At 37.8% G+C, this 22023-nt stretch overlaps 1 protein-coding gene across 1 annotated transcript; it reads left to right on the forward strand.

Moving 5' to 3' along the window:
• Positions 1 to 10665: 10665 nt before the first annotated feature.
• On the forward strand, positions 10666 to 21420 carry LOC122014813 (chloroplast envelope quinone oxidoreductase homolog). The gene is made up of 4 exons (XM_042571248.1): positions 10666 to 10817; positions 11275 to 11416; positions 17574 to 17665; positions 20501 to 21420. The coding sequence occupies exons 1-4, from the start codon at positions 10743 to 10745 to the stop codon at positions 21185 to 21187; spliced, it is 996 nt and encodes a 331-aa protein (XP_042427182.1). The 5' UTR covers positions 10666 to 10742; the 3' UTR covers positions 21188 to 21420.
• The last annotated feature ends 603 nt before the right edge of the window (positions 21421 to 22023 follow it).

Genomic DNA, 22023 nt, shown 5'->3' on the forward strand with positions numbered 1-22023 from the left:
TTATTCGATCGACCAATCATTGTGTTCGGTCGACCGATCAGGCTGAACCTGTAAAATAGTGTTAGACAATAATCCTGCAAAATAGATATTAGTACAATAATAATATATTTAATGCATGAGTAATAATAATAGACAATTTAACTGTCTTGATTTCAACTTGAAAACCTTCCCGGTTTCTTAAATTGGATCAGCGACTTTAGGTTGTTCCTTTCAGGAACACGACCTCACTGTCGCTCATACAGTTGCATACCTCAACTTACCTATCAAACATTGGTCCTCTAAACCTATTTGGACTTGGCTTGCTTAGTGTCTGATCTCCGATCTACTAAGACTTTTTCTACAATAATACATTAGCCAACAGCAATAATAGTAATACATAATACTATGGTAAACCTAAACTTAGATTTATCAAGATTCGTTGGTCTGGTCAACCGCGCATGGTCGACCGGAAACCATTCGATCAATCTTGCTTGGAGTTCACTCCTCCAAGACTTTTCTCTACCTAAGGTTATCTCCCCATAGGATTTTCACCACCTGACTTCACTCACCAAGACTCAGTATTCGGTTACCCAGGGAATATGTCCTCCAGACCTATCGAATCCACCTAGCTTCCATGATCTACCGAGATTTCCCTTGCCTCAGTATTTAGCTACGCAGCGATCAGGTCCTCCAGACCTATCGAATCCACCTGGCTTCCACGATCTACCGAGATTTCCCTTGCCTAGCCTGCAACTAGAACTTCCCTTGCCTAACCGTAGTTAGGACTAGTCACTCCGTTGACTTCCCACCCTTGCCTAGCCATGATTAGGACTTCCCATGATCAAGCTCAATTAAACATACTTAAATATATTTGTCAGACATTAACACCTTGGAGGTCAATTGCACCAACACTATCATCCAAAATTTCTTCAGTACCGTTTATCAAGTTTAACTTTTATCCCTATTTAACTTAGTCTTAATTACCCAGCTGAGTAAACTATTATTTCAGAGTTACCAACTAATTTGGAGCCTCCTCTGAATTATTAAACTTTGGATTTAGGTTTTAGGTTTGTGTCGATTTAATTTATAGTTATAATAGACTTGATTATAGTTTGAATTTAGATTACTTTTATTTAATTTAGGTTTAGTTATTGCCCTGTGTGACTTTATTGAATTTATCTTAGAGGGTTTAATATTTTAGATTAAAGTTGAGTTATTTGATTTATTTGATTTTAGATAGTGTATTTTATTTTTAGGTACGTAGTATTGATTGATTCATACTTGCGTGGTTAGGTATGCTTTTAGAACCCAGACCTGTTGGTTGCTACTCGGAAAAAAGTACCGGTTCCCCTGTACAAAAATTTTGTACAAGTCATGAATCATTCCTAACAACCTATTGTGTTCTTTATAAATTAAATTAGGAATCGCAAACGGAACTTAACATTATTGATTTCAAATTTAATTTATCTGTTCTTAGAGATTTAGACTTGGATCACAAACGATATTTAACATTATTGATCCAAATACACCCATGTTGCAAATTCAATTAAATATTAATTTCAGATATTGACTTCCAGGTTAAACATGACGAGGCACTAGGCCTTCTTGGGTATGAGAGCATCCACCACTTCCTAGACAAAGGCTTTCAATGAAATTTAATATTTAATTTTCTTATAGTAACCCTAGGTTTAACCAAAAAGAACAATCGAATCACAAGATCGAAAAACAAAGAAACACAAATTCGAATCACAAATTCAAAACCTAGAATCATATGTCTCTTGTGTTTAGTATTTCAAAATCTATACAAAGAAAACTAGTATGATGCGGAATAGAATTACTAGTTATACCTTTCTTTGTAAGCAACAACCTCTTGATCTTCTATCGTATTCCTCTTCTTATCTTGGACGTCGTGTAGGTGATGATCTACCAAGACGAGAATCACCACCACCTTCCTCCTTGCAAGTTTCGGCCACCAACCTTCAAGCTCCAAGGGATGCTAGAACAAAGTCTCCTTTCTCTCCTTCTTCTCCAAGAAAAATCTGGCCACCACAAGAGCTCCAAGAGAGGGTGCCACCGGCCACTAAAGAAGAAGAGAAAAGGAAGACTAGGGGCCGGCCACACCAAGGAAGAGAAGAGAGGGAATAATAGATGTTATGTTATGAGGTGAGGCACCTCTACCCTCTCTTTTATATTCCTTGGTCTTGGCATATAAGGAAAGTTTTAATAAAAACTTCCTTATTCTCCTTGCCAACAAAAGGAAAATTTAAACAACAATTTCCTTTTTAAATTTCAATGGTTGGCCACCACCTTGAGCTCCAAACAAGAAAGTTTTAAACACAAAATTAAAACTTCCTAATTTATTTCCGGAAAATTTTAAAATAAAATTTCTCTTTAAAAATTCCCTTCATGGTTAGTTATAAAAGAAAATTTTTATAAATTAAAATCTCTCTATTAAAACATGTGGATGATTACAAAAAGGAAAGTTTTTTCAAAAATAAAATCTTCCTTTCAATCTACAAAATAAGGAAAGATATCAAATCTTTTCTCTTAATCTTTTGTATAAACTATAAAAGGAAAGATTTAATTTTAAAACTCTTTTTTAAAATCATGAGGATGGTTACATAAAAGGAAAGTTTTCTCAAAAATTAAAATCTTCCTTTTAACTGCAAATAAGGAAAGATATCAAACCTTTCTCTTAATCTTTTGTAGAAAATTATAAAAGGAAATATTTAAATTTTAAACTCTCTTTTAAAATCATGGCTTTCACATAAGAAAAGATTTTAAAAAAAATAAAATCCTTTTATTTTATTTTGGCCGGCCCTCCTCGCTTGAGCTCCAAGCAAGGGTCGGCCACTACCTTGCACCCATTAGCCTTGTTTTGGTCGGCCCTAGCTTGGGCTCCAAGCTAGTTTGGCCGGCCACCTTAAGATGGGTAGAAAGTGGGTATTTAGTAGATATAAAACTTTATAAATAAGAGGCTACAATAGGGACTGAGAGGAGGAATTAGTTTTGGTCTCCCGATGAAATTAAGCTTCCCGTGTTCGCCCCGAACACCCAACTTAATTTCATCAATAATAATTCATACCACTAAAGAATTATTATTGAACTACCGTAGCAATCCCAACTTACATTTTGGGCTTCTTCTTATCATGAGTGTGTTAATCTCCCTGTGTTTAAGATGTCGAATGACCACTAATTAAATGAGTTACTGACAACTCACTTTAATTAATATCTTAGTCCAAGAGTAGTACCACTCAACCTTATCGTCATGTCGGACTAAGTCCACCTGCAGGGTTTACATGACAATCCTTATGAGCTCCTCTTGGGGACATTATCAACCTAGATTACTGGGACACAGTTTTCTTCTATAATCAACAACACACACTATAAATAATATCATTTCCCAACTTATCGGGTCTCTTGATTTATCGAACTAAATCTCACCCATTGATAAGTCAAAGAAATCAATACTAGATATATGTGCTTGTTATTATATCAGGATTAAGAGCACACACTTCCACAATAACAAAGGTCTTGTTCTTTTATTCAGTCAGTATAAAAAGAACTTACCTTAAATGGTCCAGCTTAATACACTCTGAGTGTACTAGTGTAATTTTATAGTAAGATAAACTAATATCAAATTACACTATGACTATTCCAATGATTTGTTCCTATCCATCTTAGTCGTGAGTAACTGTTTATAATTTATAAAGAACTGATAAAATTATCTTCTATGTGTGACACCACACACCATGTTATCTACAATATAAATTAATTGAACAACTACACTTAGCATAAATGTAGATATTTGACCAATGCGATTCTTTATTTTAAAATAAATATTTACAAAAAGTTAGGCTTTTAGTATACACTCTAACAAGACCTTGGTTTGATTTTTATTTTGATTGACTAGAGATATAAAGGTTTTGTTAGTTGAGTTGGACTTGTATCCAAATTTGGACTTATTATACACAGCTCTTTGAGATCCAAGTATTATATCAAGATACTTAGATCTAGTTGTGAATTTTTTTTCTAGTAGCTGTTTTATTGCAACTACTTCACCTTTCAATCTGAAATTATCCTTTTCAAGTTTTGCAACTTGAGTTGGGATTTCAGCTTTAGTCGGCTCAGTTGTTGAGATTGATTTTAGTTGTTCGTTAAGTATTTTATTTTCTATACTTAGTTCTTTTATTTGATTTTCAGAATTAGTTAATTTCTTATGTAAATATGTAATTATTTTTTTAAAAAAACTTTTGCTTAAAATAGATTGTACCTCATCGGAACCTTCAGAAATGAGTGCAGACTCGTACCTCGATTCGGGTTTGGACCCATTTTCTAATTCACTTTTTGATTCTGGTCCGTAAGTCATCAGTGCAAGGTAGTTGGTGTGCCTGGGTTCGTCGTTGTCCGATTCTTCCGCGGACGATTCGTCCCAAGTCACCTTAAGGGCTTTCTTCTTCTTGAGATTCTTCGGGCAGTCATTTTTGTAATGTCCCTTCTTGTTACATCCAAAACATGTGACGTTTGTCTTGTTTGGAGTAGACTTGATCTTCTGTAGATCCCTTTTAGTGAAGTATTTCATTCTCCTAGTGAACATCTTTTTTACTAGGTTCACTAGGTGTTCTTCATTATCTGAGTCTGGGTCAGACTCATATTCTAGTTCTGGTTTAGGTCTAGATTTTTCTTTTTATGATCCTACAACAAGAGCAATACCTTTCTCGGGTTTGGCGTTAGCCTGTTCATGTAGCTCTAACTCACAAAAAAGTTCATTTAATTTTAATTTAGATAAATTCCTCAAGATTTTGTAGGCATCCACGATGGATGCCCATAGTGTATTTCAAGGAAATATGTTTAGAGCATACCTTATTATATCTCGATTCTCCATTTTGTGTTTGATTATATGGAACCCGTTGAGGATGTCCTTTATCCTCTCGTACAACTAACTAGCAGTCTCTCCTCCTGCATTTTGATATTAAATAGTCTATTTAAGTACAAGTCTCTTTTAGTTACCTTTGTGTCGTTGGTTCCTTCGTGTAGTTCTATGAGTTTGTCTCATAGCTCCTTTATGTTTTCGTGTGGACCGACACAGTTTACTTCTTTCTTCGTTAGTCCGCACTGGATTGTGTTGAGGCTTTGAAGTCAATCTGGACTTTCTTCTTCATTTTTGGATTCCAATTTTCTGGGTCCACTGAAATTCTAGCGATGTGGTCGACTGGCGCCTTATATCCTTTGGTGGCACTAAACCACTGGTCGAAGTCGGTCTTCAAATATACTTCCATTCATCTTTTCTAGTAGGGGAAATCATCTCCTTTGAAGAGAGAAGGATAGACAGTGTTGTATCCCTCAAGTTGGACCATTTATCATTGAAAATAAAGAACTAAAAGAAGGTACTAAGACTTGGTTTTGGATTAGCAGAGTTTGAGGAGAAATATCAAAGATCTCGAGTGGTGTTGCACCAACTTCGAGTTAAAGCCGAACAATAAATAATTATCTGAAGAGGTAGAGTTTACCAATTCAAATAAGATGCAAAAAAACAAAATCCAAAAAAAAATTGTTCCCCCGGCTTGATTGGTGGTTGCACCAATTCAGAATAAAATTTTGCTCTAATATCACTTGTTGGATCGAGTCGCACATGAGAGGAGGGGGGTGAATCAAGTGATTTTCAAAAACTTATTTTTCATTTAAAAACATGAGTATGCAACAGAACAGAAATAGATAGAAACGAAAAAAATACGAGCACAAGAATTTACTTGTTTCGGAGCCTTCGTTGACTCCTACTCCAAGACCTAGGAACCGCCAGAAGAGGGGATCGAGTATAAAGAAAATTGGAATAAGTGTAACACACTATATTTTTCCTTTTGCAATAATTAAGTACAATATTAAAAGTTTGTTACCCAACACTTTTGAAGATTATCGGCTTAAGCTTGGTGTCGGTCAACTCCTCAATAGTGATCGGGTGTAGCAGCGCTGTAGCAGAGTCACAACAGGAAGCTGGAGCAGTCAGAACCTCAAATGGATGCATAGAAGCTCATAAAGAAGTTGTGTTTGAAGCTTTGGGCGAGACATCCTTATATAGACTGTGGAAGACACCTTCTATAGCCTTGAAGGGGCCTCTAGCATGTAAGATTTGATCTCGAAAAGTGTTGGTCTTTATCGCTGAAGAGGTAAAATTTTATCCTGCAGAAGGCGCCTTGGGTACTGTTCACCGAGGCCTTTTTTACTCATTTTATCCTGCAAGTTAGGTTAGTCTAATACGACAATATTTAACCTGCAAAACAAGTTTAGTACAATCATAATAAGGAGTATTAATTAATTCTTATTCTCCCAGGACCAGAAACTAGTCAAGGTCTTAATTAGGGATCTAAAATGGACTAACACCTACTGTCCCTCAACTGGGACGCATTCTCACTGAGTCACTCTATCCAGTGACTTACCTTCACTTACTAGCTTGCTGTTTGTTGACTAGCCTCTTTACCAACCAAGTCTTCATGCCACTTGTCAAGTCCGCAGACCCAACTGGTCTTCTACCGGTTGTCAGGTCCCGCTAACCCAACTAGACTTCCCGCTAGATATTAGGTCAACCCTTTGACCTATCTGGACTTCGTACCAGCTATCAGGTCTAGCGAACTTAGATGGATTTTAGCCCGGTGTTAGGTCCTTCAGACCCGTCAACTCCTGCACACTTGGTAAAGCAATTAGGTTATAAAAATATCTAACTTAACTCACTTATCATTCATCAAAACCTGAGTTAGACTGTTAGTGCAAACTACAACAATAAATTTTTTTATGTAGTTTTGTCCCAGATAATCATCAGGTAGCATCATATATATCAAAAAAGTTTTAAAAACGATTACCCCTATTGGTACTACATGACGACTCGTAGACTAGGACACGAAGAATTTTTATTACGGTGGATTTTTTGTAAGTATTTTGAATAGAAATATATTAATTGTCAAAATATATTGTCGCAAAAGAGATATGCTTAAAAGGAGGGCCAGGAGGAAATGCTCAAAAAAAATTGGAATGCCTACTGCTCTAAACTATACAGGGATATGTTGTACAAGTGGAGACAAGGGAGCACCAGGCCATCCGATGTCCCTGATATAGCTTGGTAGTCTTGGAGAGCCATTTGGGTTGCTCAGCATTGGCAAGACAATTCAGTGATTGTACGCAACAATCGCAATTCAGAGACTGCTGGGCCGAGCATTGGATCGGTAAAGCATACTTCTATATCTCGTTTGATTGTGGAACATGCCTCTGACTTGGTATATTTAAAATTAAGTTATATAACTATTTCATACATATGTTTTGTTATTAATTTTAATATATTTGCATTTTATGTACACAGACTGCTGAATTAAAGAGACCTCCCACTTATTGGGAGATATTTAACAAAACTCATAAGAAAAAAATGGGGCATTTGTCAATCGACATTCCTCAGCAATTAACGTAAGAATATTAAATTTCATGAATAGATTTTTAGACTTTATGTGGAGGTTAATAAAATCATTATTTTGATACAGGAAGTAATGTCCACTAGAGTTGCTGAGACATCTCAGCCTGGGGCAGAGGGAGAGGGGTCACAACCTCTTTCCACTAATGCAGTTAATGACATTTATTATGATGTCGACGATGGAAGGAAGAAAGCATCCCTCTACGGGCTTGACTCTCAGGGCAAAGTTATGTATGAGAAAATGAGGGCTCCAGGGATCAGGGGTCGTCCTAGTTCCTCCTCATTTAGTGAGGTATGAAAATTATGGGAGGAAAATGAGGACTTTCAGACTCAACTATTGTCGAAGGAGACGATAGTCGGTAGGGGTGCAGAGATATGGGAGATGTGGCAGCAACATGCTCAGACTGATGTGATATTTCGTCATATGCAAGCATTTGTAGCAACGTTGTCTTCAGATTCATAGATGTATCACCCGCATTGTTTGGAGTCCCAAGAGACCCAAGATCCTAATCATTTTCTTGTAGAGTATATTATTTTGAGGTATGTACTATTTATCTTATCTTTTAATTTCAATAAAAAATAATGCTATTATTTTTAATAATTATATGTATCTCTGATTGTATTATACATTTTTATAATCATTTTCATATTTGACATATTTTTATCAAGGGACACATGTATGTATTTTTAAATAATGTTCGCTAGCTAAACTACTTATCAATTTAAGATAAGTAGTTATATCTTTTGTAGTTTAGCATCACATTTTCTATTCACAACTAATCTCAAAGAAATTTCATACAGGACCCAGAGATAATTTTGTTCATTATTTTGATTGTGATGTATTGTATTGGATTACTTTGTCTTGTTCCTTATTTTGATTAGGATAACAAGTTTTATCTTGTGTTAGATTTGGACATATGTTTAGATTTACTATTATATATTTATTGTTCATTTTAGTTCAACTAGATTGTTATGCTATTTATGATGTGTTGTATGTTAGTTATGTTGTAATTGTTGATGTGTAATGAGTTTGTTGTGAGTTTTGTTGTTATGTATTATGAGTTTATTGTGAAAACCATCGCTTGTGATAATTGAAGTGATTTAGATTTATATGTAAACAGGAAAAATAGAAAAATAATGAGGTTATGCATTAGTGTAGCATTGTTTAGCGATAAGAAATTTAAATTTTTGTCGCAATTAGCAAAGAATATTTTAAATATCCGTCGCCAACAGTGACTGAATATTGAAATATCAATCGCTAAATTTAAATTGTCGTTGTAATTAGTGACAGATATTTTAAATATTCGTCGCTAATGGTTGAACATTAGTATTTTTTTCGATACTACAAGATTAGTGATTAGCGACAAATATTTAAAATATTCATTGCTAATTGCGATGAAAATTTAAATTTCTATAACTAATACCTTAATAGAAATTTTACTTCTTTTGGCTAGTAGTGATGTAAATTAAAATATCTATCACTATATATAATATAATGACTAATATATAAATATTCGTCGCTATAATATCAATGATTAATATCAACATGATGATACATATTTGATCGTTCTTTAGAGACGGAATAATAATGGATATATTTCGTCGCTATTTACTAATTTTGCTTAAGTTTGAAAGTTAGGTATCCGATTTAATAAATTTTGATCGGTAGGGCGGTAATTTCACCCAAACCCGATGGAGGATCTGACATCCGATCCGAATGGATGAGGGTATGGAGAGACTATCAATACCCGATATCCGACCCGAATATCCGATTAAATAATATATATACATATATTAAAGAAAATATTCTTTTTCCAAAATCAACTTACTATTTTTATTGATATTAGAAGGACACTATATAGATGTTTAATATATATATATATATTGTTAATTTTAATATATTTGTGTTGAATGATAATAATTAGATAAAAAGAATAAAAATTATAACTATAAAAGATATCCGGTATCATTTGATGAGTATAAATATACTCATCGAAAATCTTATATCTGATAAATATAGAGACGGAAGATATAGAATCTGATTTGAATTCGATCTATTGTCATCCCTAACGCGGGTAGAGAATGGACGTCATTTCAATTGTGGTACGTTCATGCTGGCGTCGCCTTCGAGGGCGAGGAGGCCGAATTAACGCCACATGTTTTGCGGGCCCAGTTGTGCAGCTGCGCTACCTCATCTCGAACAGCAAATACAATTTCCTCCACTAAAGAGGGAGGTCGTAAACATCATTCGAAAGCAAAGACGTGGGACCCTATCACGTAGGTATGGTGTAGAAATGGTGTTTCCTGTTAGGATCATCACACCCGAGTACGTCTCTATCCGTTAAAACAGAATACCACTAAAGCATGGCAAAAATTTTGAAAATACCCCTATTTTTCTTTTATTCACAATGAACCCCATTAATTATCCAAAAAAGGCCTCGTGCCCACTGTCAAGGCTTTCCGGCGCCGACCATCCCGCCGATCACGAGCCCGAAGTATAGCCACAGCAAGAACCGCTCCATGTCGGTGCCCGATCGGGGTCGACGCGTCTCATCTTCTGAAAGTGGTCGTCACAGACCCGACCCGCCGCCGGTACAATTCCTTCACGGTGCCGCAGGGCAATCGCGCAGTGGAGTTCACTGACCTTCGTGGTGGGCTACGCGGGGATCGGTTGCGAAGGGTCGATGTGGTGGAGGCTTTCGCGGAGCGGAGCGCGGTTAAGAGTACGAGTCGAGCGGCAGCGGCCAGGACGAGCTTTTGAGGCGCTCCGGTTCGTGGTCGTTGCGGAGCGCACCTGGGTTGTATTTCTCAGCACCTACCACCACACCAAGCCCGACGGCTCGCTCTGGTGGCCTCGACAGAGTCACCTCCCTCGTCTTGGACGGCCTCCGCTAGATCACTGGCGCCGGCGGAAAATAGATGAGGCAGAGGGGGGAATCCCGGAATTGGTATAGGCGACGGACCTGAGACACCTACAGGCGGTGCAGCAGTCAGGCAGTGGCCGGCGGGATGGTCGGTTCCGGGAGGCGGCGGCGGCGTCGGTAGAGACAGGCAGAGAGAAGATTGGAGGGATGGGAATTATTCGGGATTTTATGTGTTTTCGCATGGGCACTTGTTTTGAATAATAAAAAGCATGGGGTGCCTATTGCCTATTGCCTATTGCCTATTGCCTATTGCCTATTGGAAATAAGAAAAGGGCTCCCTGGAAATTTTGTCGAAACACGTTCCAGTTATTTCTATAAAAGTAGCCATTTCCTTCGCAGTTCTTATTTCGTCACTGCTCCTCCCTTCGCTCCTTTCTCCACCTCGAATGGCGGCGGAGAAACCAAGCACCATGAAGGCTGTACAGTACGACTCCTACGGAGGCGGTGCCACCGGCCTCAAGGTAAGCATGCCCCCATTGGATTCTTGTTTGGCTTTTAAAATCGTCCAAATTTTGGCGAAGCCAGCGACAGAAAGGAAAATACTTCGTCTGCTGGATGGAGGATCCAAGGCCAAAAAGATGTTCTGACTCTACTTGATATTTACTAATCGATTTCTGACTCTGATTTACTTTGACTGATTGATTAGCAAATCAACAGGATAAAATTTTCAGGTATCGGCAATTCTTGATTTATTTGACTGTTTGGTTGTTCGGAAGATTATGAGCAGATAATCATAGTCTTTTCCCCTTCAAATGCCATGGATATTGTTGTTTTGCTTGGTGCTATTGAGCACTGATGGACTTATTGTCGAAGTTTACAGGATCCTTTCGTGATCTGTCCTTTGCAACAGTTATTGTATATTTTCCTGCTTTTCATCCATTTGCATTTTTGTATTGATTGATTGTTCTGCTTATTCAGCATGTTGAGGTTCCTATTCCTTCGCCCAAGAAAAACGAGGCTTTGTTGAAGTTGGAGGCAGCTGCTATAAACCCAGTAGATTGGAAAATCCAGAAAGGCATGATCCGCCCGTTTCTGCCACCCAGATTTCCATTTACCCCCGGTAAAAAATAGTTACTCTAGTTGTTTTTGGATGTGTGTGTATTTTGGTAGGGAATTAGTAAGGTTAATCAACTCTCTGATCTATAGAGTGTTTACTTTGAAATTGAATTCGCCAACATGGGATAATTTTTATAAAGGTAATTTTGGAAACTGTCCTGATTTTTGCACCCATAGATACAATTGAGAACGAAGTTGATTAAGCCAACACCATCTATCCAGCCAACCTAGTTTATTCCTAGATATGATTTATTGGTGAAGGAAGTGTGTTATGATGTCTTATCTTTAAAATTCACGGGCAGTTCTTTGAAGGATTTGTGATGCTCCAATTGTGTCCTTTGAAGCTGGTATGTTAGAGGAGTTTAGCCTATTGATGGTTCAATAAAATGGAAAATTTTCCAATCACTTAGGAATGAGTGTCGACCAATATATAAAGCTTTTAATGTCAGGTCTATTTATGAGGTTTTTGGTTTGCCCTGGTGGTGGTGATATCATTGATTTTATTAATAATAGGTGACTAATTATGTTGTTTCAATTTTGTGATGATAAATATAATGCTGTAGTTAGCGAAGTTTCTTTAGTAATCCTATCTTCCCCGTCATGATGTCAACATAAATGAATCATTGTATTAGTTATTTTCGAACATCATATGAAGTTTAAATAGTTTGAGAATTATCTTGAGATTGCATAACATTTTCCAATGTCATAGTGATGCAGGCCAAGTTCACTTAGTCTGGCAGTCTTCAGATCTTGGGTCATAACTATCTCTTGGAAAGTCCAAATCATGCAAGGCTGGAGGCATTGGAAAGCTAATTCAATTGTCTTCCCAACCATATATTACTCATTCCCAGATGTGAAGCATTTTGAGACTTACGAAGCTCCAAAGTTGGATTGGAAAGTGAAAAGTCACCTTGGAAGACCAACCACTCTTTTAGTTTTCTGCATTATGTAATTTATAAGTACTTGGTGTTTTGAGTTGGTGGGGGAACTTTGGATTCTTGATGATTGTTATCTGAGTCTGAGAATAAGAATTCTCTACTTCTGCTTTGTTCCTAATTTTTGAAGTCGAATTGTGCATTGTCGTTCCTTTTTCCAGTATTCTATCCCTCACCATTTGGTATCAGAGCTAAGTTACGCTCTGGGTTTCTCTCTTTTCTCCTATGGCAGCAAGAAGGGGAAGAGGTGGACATGGTAGAGGCAACATGGAAAATTTGGAAAATAATCGAGATGCTGAAATTCAGGCACTTCGGAGACAAGTTGAGGAGCTGACCTTGCGTCTTGAGCATCAGGAAGCCAGGAGTGAACGTGGTTCAAGCCATGGTTATGCCAGTGATGACTCGGAGCATGTGAATCCTTTTGCTGATAGAAACGTTAGAAATTTCGTTGAGAAGATTAATCGAACAGCCGATGTTAAGGTTGACATACCAGAGTTTCATGGTCGCTTGCAACCGGAGGGATTTCTTGATTGGCTCAGTGCTGTAGACAAATTCTTTGAGTACAAAGACATTCCAGATGGGCAAAAAGTTAAGCTCGTTGCAACCCGACTTCGAGGATACGCATCTGCTTGGTGGGATAAAACACAAGATATGAGATTACGGAAAGGAAAGTCGAAAATCATTTCTTGGGAGAAGATGAAGGCAAGATTGCGGCAGAATTTCCTTCCGGCGAATTTTGCTCAAACTATTTTTATGCAATTCAATACTTTACAGCAAGGCAACAAAAGCGTAACTGATTATACGGAAGAATTTTACAGGTTGATGGCAAGAATTGACAATCAGGAGTCGGAGGACCAGCTTGTTGCTCGATACGTCAATGGATTGAAGGCAACCATTAAAGATGAAGTAGAAATGCAGCAGCTCTGGAAACTTAATGATGCTTATCAGTTGGCATTAAAGGTTGAATCGAAATTGTTACGGCATGGAGCAAAGAAATTTGCTGATGTTCGAAGCTTCTATCCTTCAAAGGAATCAACCAGTAAAGGTCTTTTAAAGAAAAGTGGAAACAAAGATGGGGCTTATTCGGCTTCAAAAAATAAACCAATCTCTTGTTTCAAGTGTGGCCAACCGGGCCATTATATGAATGAATGTCCGAAGAGAAGGAGTGATACTCGTGCTGGAGTTGTGGAAAAAGAAGAGGAGGAACCACCATTTGAAGAAGACAGCCCGAGATATGATGACGATGAGCATGATCGGGAAGAAATTGAACCTGAAGAGGGAGAATGTTTGGTGATCCAAAAGGTTCTTGCAGCCCCTAAACAAGATGAAAATCGGCCTTGGCTAAGGCACAATATCTTTCGAACAAGATGCAAGTCTCATGGGAAGGTATGCTCACTAGTCATTGATGGTGGCAGCTTCGAGAACTTTGTTTCACAAGAAATGGTGGACAAGCTCAAGCTGACAACAATACCACATCCACATCCATATTCTGTCTCATGGATCAAGAAGGACAATGAGGTACGCATTGACAAGAAATGTCTTATTTCTTTTTCTATGGGAAAGAATTATCGTGACGAAGTATGGTGTGACGTAACACCTATGGATGTTGGGCACATACTTTTGGGTCGACCTTGGCAATATGATAGAAGTGCTATTCATGATGGTAGAAAAAATACTTACACATTTGTGGTGGGTAAAACTGAAATTGTCCTTTTACCGTGTAAAGATATTTGCAACTCTAAATCCTTTACGAAGGAGGAGGAAAATGCATTACTCACTTTGCCGCAGCTTGAGAAAAAGGTTCAACAGGGGTGTATGATCTATGTTTTGGTGGCAAAAATAGTGGAGCAGCCTATGGAAGCACCAAATTGTGTCAAAGCTCTATTGAAAAAATTCCAAGATGTCACGCCGGAAGAATTACCTCATGGTCTTCCCCCTTTACGGGAAATCCAACACCATATTGATTTAATTCCAGGAGCTGTCCTACCAAACAAATCTCATTATCGGATGAGTCCAAATGAACATGAAGAGCTTAAACGGCAAGTGCTGGATTTATTAAACAAAGGCTACATCAGGGAAAGCTTAAGTCCATGTGCTGTTCCTGCACTTTTGACTCCAAAGAAGGATGGTTCGTGGCGCCTGTGCGTTGATAGCCGAGCACTCAATCGAATTACCATCAAGTACAGGTTTCCTATACCAAGGATTGATGATATGTTTGATATGTTAGCAGGTGCTCAAGTATTCTCTAAAATTGATCTTCGAAGCGGCTACCATCAGATTAGAATCAAGCCAGGAGATGAATGGAAGACGGCTTTTAAAATTAGAGAAGGCTTGTATGAATGGCTTGTTATGCCATTTGGCCTATCTAATGCTCCGAGCACTTTTATGCGGGTAATGAATCAAGCTCTTCACCAACTCATTGGCAAGTTTGTCGCCGTTTATTTTGATGATATTCTTGTGTATAGCCAAAATACCTCTGATCACATTGAGCATTTGAGAGCTGTTTTATTGATTTTGAGAAGGGAGAAACTTTATGTAAATCTCAAAAAGTGCTCTTTCATGACCAGTCGCCTAGTTTTTCTTGGTTTTGTTCTGACATCTTCAGGAATTATGGTGGATGAAGAAAAGGTCAAAGCTGTCAAGAATTGGCCTACTCCTAAAAGTTTACATGATGTGCGGTGTTTCCATGGATTGGCTTCATTTTACCGTCGATTCATACGAAACTTTAGCACCATTGCAGCTCCTTTGACAGATTGTTTGAAGAAAGGAGAATTTATTTGGACTTCGGAAGCGGAGAAAAGTTTTCAATCCATCAAGGAGAGGCTTTTTAGTGCACCTGTTCTTGCATTACCAGACTTTGAAAAAATATTTGAGGTAGATTGTGATGCATCTCATGTGGGTATCGGGGGAGTGCTTAGTCAAGAAGGTCATCCCATCGCCTTCTTTAGTGAAAAATTGAATGAGACAAGGAAGAAGTACTCTACTTATGATTTGGAGCTCTATGCAATTGTCCAGGCCCTTCGCCATTGGCGACCTTATCTTATCCAGAAGGAATTCATCCTTAATTCAGATCATGAAGCCCTCAAACACATAAACTCTCAAGCAAACTTGAATAGGAGACATGCTGGTTGGGTATCATTTCTACAAGAGTATACTTTTATGTTGAAGCATAAAAGTGGGAGACTCAATAAGGTGGCGGATGCGCTTAGCCGACGAGTTGCGTTGTTGAATTCCATGACGATCCAGCTTGAAGGAATTGATGCCATTAAGGACATGTATTCGGAGGATCCAGATTTTAAGGGGATTTATCAAGAGTGTAAGGGAGGTAAGTATGAAGACTATTGTTTACTTGAGGATTTCCTTTTTAAGGGAACTTGTTTGTGTATTCCTAGATGCTCTTTTAGAGAATACATCGTCAAAGAACTTCATTGTGGTGGACTTGGTGGACATTTTGGAAGAGATAAAACTTTGTTGTTGATCAAAGAAAGGTATTTTTGGCCTACTCTTTATCGAGATGTTGCAAAATTTGTCAAGAGGTGCCGAGTTTGCCAAAGTTCCAAGGGCCAAAGTCAAAATTCTGGTGCTTACACTCCATTGCCTATTCCTGATGCTCCTTGGGAAGCTATTAGCATGGATTTTGTTGTTGGGTTGCCCAAAACACAAAGAGGTTTCGATTCAATTTTTGTTGTAGTTGATCGCTTCTCAAAAATGGCTCATTTCATCCCTTGCAAAAAGACCATGGATGCTTCATATATTGCTGATCTTTATTTTAAGGAGGTGGTTAAACTTCATGGATTGCCAAAGACTATTACATCAGATCGTGATACAAAATTCCTAAGCCATTTCTGGAGGAACTTGTGGAAAAAAATGGGCACTAGTTTGTACTACAGCAGTGCCTATCATCCAGAGACTGATGGACAGACTGAGGTTGTGAATCGTACATTGGGAAATTTACTTCGGAGTCTTGCTTCCAAGAGACCAAAGCAATGGGATTCTATCCTATCTAGAGCTGAGTTTGCTTATAATTCTGTGGCCAATCGTTCTACTGGAAAGAGTCCATTTGAGATTGTTTATGGAAGGAGTCCAACTCACTATCTTGACCTTACTGAGGTTCCAACCTCTAGCAAGAAGGTTGAAGACTTCGCGTCAACTATAGAACGAATTCAAGAAGAAGTGAAGAAGAAGCTGCTAGAAAGTTATCAGTCCTATAAAAGAGCTGCTGATGTTCATCGAAGAATTCAGGTTTTCAAAGAAGGAGATCTTGTTTGGGTTTATTTGAAGAAGGAAAGGTTCCCTGCTGGTACATACAACAAACTCAGAGAAAAGAAGATAGGTCCTTGCCAAGTGTTAAAAAAAATAAATGATAATGCATACAAAATTGAGCTACCAGCACACATACACACCCATCCTACATTCAATGTTCGTGACTTAACTCCCTATCATGGAGAAAATGATCTGAACTCAGAGACGAGTTCTTTCCCGCATGGAGAAGATGATGCAGGCCAAGTTCACTTAGTCTGGCAGTCTTCAGATCTTGGGTCATAACTATCTCTTGGAAAGTCCAAATCATGCAAGGCTGGAGGCATTGGAAAGCTAATTCAATTGTCTTCCCAACCATATATTACTCATTCCCAGATGTGAAGCATTTTGAGAGTTACAAAGCTCCAAAGTTGGATTGGAAAGTGAAAAGTCACCTTGGAAGACCAACCACTCTTTTAGTTTTCTGCATTATGTAATTTATAAGTACTTGGTGTTTTGAGTTGGTGGGGGAACTTTGGATTCTTGATGATTGTTATCTGAGTCTGAGAATAAGAATTCTCTACTTCTGCTTTGTTCCTAATTTTTGAAGTCGAATTGTGCATTGTCGTTCCTTTTTCCAGTATTCTATCCCTCACCACATAGTGTGTGGGGTAGTACAGTTGACGGTGGGGAAATAGGACTCTCTAGTGTTTACCTAGCCATGACCTTTGATTTCCTACTATTGCTTGGCTTTATGTTTTGTATAGTTGTTGAGGCTCCCTTAAGGCTGCCCACTTTTCTTGGTGTTTCAGTAATCATGAATCAAAAAAGTTCAAAGAATTCCATTCTGGATTCTCGTTTTATTTAATCAGATAACAGATTTACTCATCTAATAGTGATTCACATCAGTTTTGTGTAGGTCTGGTAACTGATGGGGTTTTATATTTCAATGCTGCATATATAATTTGACATTTTTTTGTGAAACAGTTTCTGATGCTGCTGGAGAAGTTGTAGAAGTAGGTTCTGGGGTCAATTCCTTTAAGAAAGGGAACAAAGTTGTTGGTATGCTAAGCTTTCTAGTAAGTGTTCGATGTTCTTTCTTTGATGTAGAATTTTATTTTAGTGAAATAATTGTTACTAAGGCTTATGACTGTTTTAGTAAATCAAAAAAATCCAAATTCTCTGAGTGAAGCTCTTTCATATAATAAGAAATCTTGAGTTCTAATTATTTAGATTGACTGTGAATCTTTTGCCATTATTGAATTTAATGTCAGGATATGTTGATAGTAATATTCATATGTTTGAAATTCCTCGTAATTATGTTGAATATAGTTTTTTTTTGGTCTCTTCATTTTTCATTCATTCGACTCTAATCAATTTAGCTTTCTTATTTACATAAACTGTTGGTCATATTGGAACTTATCTATATCATCTTAATCATTTTCCCTCTCATTTAATGAAAATTATAGTCTATCTTGAGGAATCATTGCTGGTATTGATGGATATAAAATGTAGATATTCATAGTATTTGATTGGTAGAATAGGTAAAATTGAAATCCTAGAATAAGTTCAAAGAATGAGAATAAAATAATTCTATTTAATTTATGAGATCTAAAATAAAAAAAAACTAATAATGTCTGATAATAATATGTATTATGCTTTATTAAATAGCAAGATTGTTTTAAATTCTTGGGTCTGAGAGGAAAAAGATAAGGGAAACTACCAATTCCTATCCATTCCATAAGAAAGGTCACACAATCCTTCCTCCTTTCGTGCATAGAGGATTAGTGATAGTGTGTGGACTCGTTTGCTCCCTCCAAAAACTTATCCTCTCTAAAATTATCAAAACAAACCTTTTAATTAATAAACCAAACCAATTTCTCCTTTGGTGTAAGCATTTAACAAAAAGGAGGCTAAATGACTACGGTCCGGATAAAATCCCATTTTGCTGAGCCTTTAACCGCAATTTAACATCCAAATAATGCTCAAAAGAATAAAAAAATAAAAATAAAAATCCAATGCAAGCAATTTAATTTTTTTGCGAGATGAAAACTTGAATAAGTAATGATGGAAAATTCTTGGAAAACACTCCCAATAGCTAAAAAAAAGGGCAGCTGGATGCATGAAGCTCCCGCCATGCGGGGTCCCGGGGAAGGATCCACTGTATGCAGTCTTACCCTGCTTTTTGCAAAAGGTTGTTTCCAAGATTCGAACCCGTGACCTTTTAGTCACATGGCAACAACTTTACCGTTGCGCCAAGGCTTCCCTTCCAAAACACTCCCAATAGCTAAACAACAATATAATGCATCCATGTCCTTTTATTACATTGATTTAACAAAACATTATTTTCTTATTTAAAACCCAGTACATGTAAGTTCAACGATATAGTAGTATAGCCCCCACGGGAGCATCCAGTTGGTTAGAGCGTGAAAGATTTATTATAATGGGGCAGAGAGCAATTCCCGTCGGGCGCATGCCATCGGGGAAAAAACTTCTCCCGCCCTCTAACCACTTGACGGTTGGCTATAAGCTGACCCTATGATTTATCTCCATTCATATAACCTAGGGACGGGTTCTTGTCAAAATAACTTTCATTGTTTACTCCAATTTATCTTTTTGAATGTGGAACCTGTTTGACATCACATCAAAAAATTTCAAGGTGGCAGGGCAATGGGCAGTATGGGTTTCAAGTCCAAAACATGCAGATAGATTCGTTAGAATGAAAGTTTAGCTATGATCTGTCAATACTTCATAAACAATGATTTAGCAATTAACCCCATGGTAATAATTATTTCCACTCAGCTGTGGAAATAATTGATTTTTATCGCATACCTTAGCTGACCCCACCTTGTGGAATATGGCTTGGTTGTTATTGTTGCATACCTGTGGACACATATTAATGCATGAGGTGGTGATTGAATTCGTGAGACTGTGAGATTGCCTCCGAAAGTAGTGATTATATTGTACTCAAGGATTTTTGTGGCAAAACCCATGATAACCCATTAAGTTATAAGGTGGCAATGAAATCAAAGGTAAAGACACAACTAACCTGACCAGCTAAGATGGAATCTTCTGTCAAATGACCTTCTTCCAACCCCCAACATTACACCGAGAAATATGTGACTGAAAACAGAAAAGCTACTACTACTATTGATTACCTACTGAACTACTGGTCCTAACTACCCCACTAACTGCACAGACTCAAAAAAAAACACTGACAAAGAAAGAAAACTCTGGCAGTGATTCTTTTTGTCCAGGCTCTGAATAAATCTGTGCTTAAAATTTGATTCAGACCAGTACCTGTTATCAGAATAAGATTCTCCTCTTCACTACCTCCAGCATACCCTTTTACCCTATATCAACTAACCGAATCATTTCTATAATCACCTTCCACTTAGAATGTGCCTTCACTGGTACTCTTGTTGTCCAACTCTCTATCAATTGACATTTCTGAATGCATCTCTAGTCGACCTGCTTTATCCTCAAATAAACATTGGTTTCTTTCAATCCAAATTATCCATATTGAGACTTAACACAGAATGCTCATCCTCCTGCTCCCCTTACATTTCTGCATAGGACTCCCTATCAGAGATGATCATTCAAAAAACTGTTCAAGGCACATTTATTCTCCTATTCACAATTCTACTGATGATGATCAAGGTTGCAATACCTTGTTAGTGTTGCAAAATTACACATCCACATTGTTTAATTCTGGAAATACTCTCTTGCTTCTAGATCTGTATCTGTATAATCGACAAACATATCCATATATTCTTAACCTTCTTTGCTAGACCAAGCTCCATGTTTGATGTTGGTTTTGAGGGATAGGATATGTCAATATCACTTTTTCCTTCCTCTCCAATCTGTCATGCATGTTTTATTCCTTCTATTGACTTTGATTTTTCTTATTACAGAATGGTGGTGGCCTTGCTGAGTTTTCTGTAACAACAATGGCTGCGATGGCCATTAGGCCGCCTGAGGTTTCACCATCCGAAGCTGCAGGCCTACCAATAGCAGGCCTGACTGCTCTCCAGTCACTGAAGGCTCTTGGGATTAAATTTGATACTCCCAACAATTCATCCAATATTCTGATAACAGCTGCCTCTGGTGGTGTGGGGCACTATGCTGTCCAGCTTGCCAAGTATGCAGGACTCCATGTTACAGCAACATGTGGCGCTCGCAATATAGAACTGGTAAAGAGTCTAGGAGCAGATGAGGTGGTGGACTACAAGACTCCAGAGGGTGCGAAACTGAAGAGTCCATCAGACAAGAAGTACGACGGAGTCATCCATTGCGCCACCAATATTCCCTGGTCCACTTTTGAGCCCAACTTGAGCAGCAGTGGCAAGGTCATTGATATAACTCCCAATTTTACAACTATAGCTGCTTCCATTCTGAAGAGGATCACATTTTCAAAGAAAAAGCTGATACCACTGTTCGTGGTACCAAAGTCCGGTGAAATGGAATTCTTACTCAATTTGGTAAAGGAAGGTAATCTCAAGACAGTTATAGACTCCGTATATCCATTAAGTAAAGCAGAAGAGGGCTGGGCCAAGAGCATCAGTGGTCATGCTACAGGGAAGATCATTATCGAAATATGAACCAGTTATCAGTTACCATTCTGCTCAACTATATACATGTATCTATCTTTGCTCTGGTCTCTTGCTACAACGTTCCACTCTTAAAATCAATGGTGAGTAAAGTGTTGAATTTTCTGTTCTTTGTATATGGCTATGCATTAGTACTTTGCGAATGATGTTTATTCAGGCTGTCTAGTATACAGGACACTCATTTCGTTCTTCCTCTTAATAAAACTACAAATGGATGCTGTGGCTGATATTGCTGTGGCAAAGTAGCTAATACTTCTTTCAACTCATCAAAGTTATGTTGCTTAGTATTCAGTTTCCTGCTCAAATATTTTAGGATTTAAAAGAACGAGTCAGCATGCCCAGCCCAATTGTTGCATTGCACCCGTTGTATCTTTGCATCCCGGTCACTGATTAGCGGCCTCATGTCTAGAACAGCTCAAACTTTTTCAAGCGCGCACCTTCCCTGGTGCACTATGAAATAAAATGTAGTATGAACCTGAACTGGCTAAAATGATCCACATAATGGGATTCAATCTCATCTTAAATTCTCTAAACACCTCAAAGACCCCTTTCGAATTGGTTACAAAAAATCTCCTTGAATTGAAACTCTTCTTTTATATCTTTCAAGTTGGGGTTGGGGTTGATTTTCGCTTATTAATCAATTGCTCATCACCATCAGTCGATTGCTCCATTAAATTTAATCGTTACACCTGCAAAACAGCTCTTACCAACTCTGATTTAACCATGAATAATTGAGTTATTGCTCATTAATCGATTGATGCCCAAACAACTAAGTGTCGCAGTTGATTCAAAAATCTTATGTTCACTCCTTTAGTGTTATCATTTGA

This window comes from Zingiber officinale, chromosome 8B (genome assembly GCF_018446385.1).
Source record: "Zingiber officinale cultivar Zhangliang chromosome 8B, Zo_v1.1, whole genome shotgun sequence".
Taxonomy (NCBI): domain Eukaryota; kingdom Viridiplantae; phylum Streptophyta; class Magnoliopsida; order Zingiberales; family Zingiberaceae; genus Zingiber; species Zingiber officinale.

Excerpts from the sequence above, each read along its gene's own strand:
- LOC122014813 (XM_042571248.1), top strand. The coding sequence starts at position 10,743 with ATGGCGGCGGAGAAACCAAGCACCATGAAGGCTGTACAGTACGACTCC. Across the intron at positions 10,818-11,274 it reads GCGGTGCCACCGGCCTCAAG|CATGTTGAGGTTCCTATTCC; the intron begins GTAAGCATGCCC and ends CTGCTTATTCAG. Across the intron at positions 17,666-20,500 it reads TTGGTATGCTAAGCTTTCTA|AATGGTGGTGGCCTTGCTGA; the intron begins GTAAGTGTTCGA and ends TTCTTATTACAG.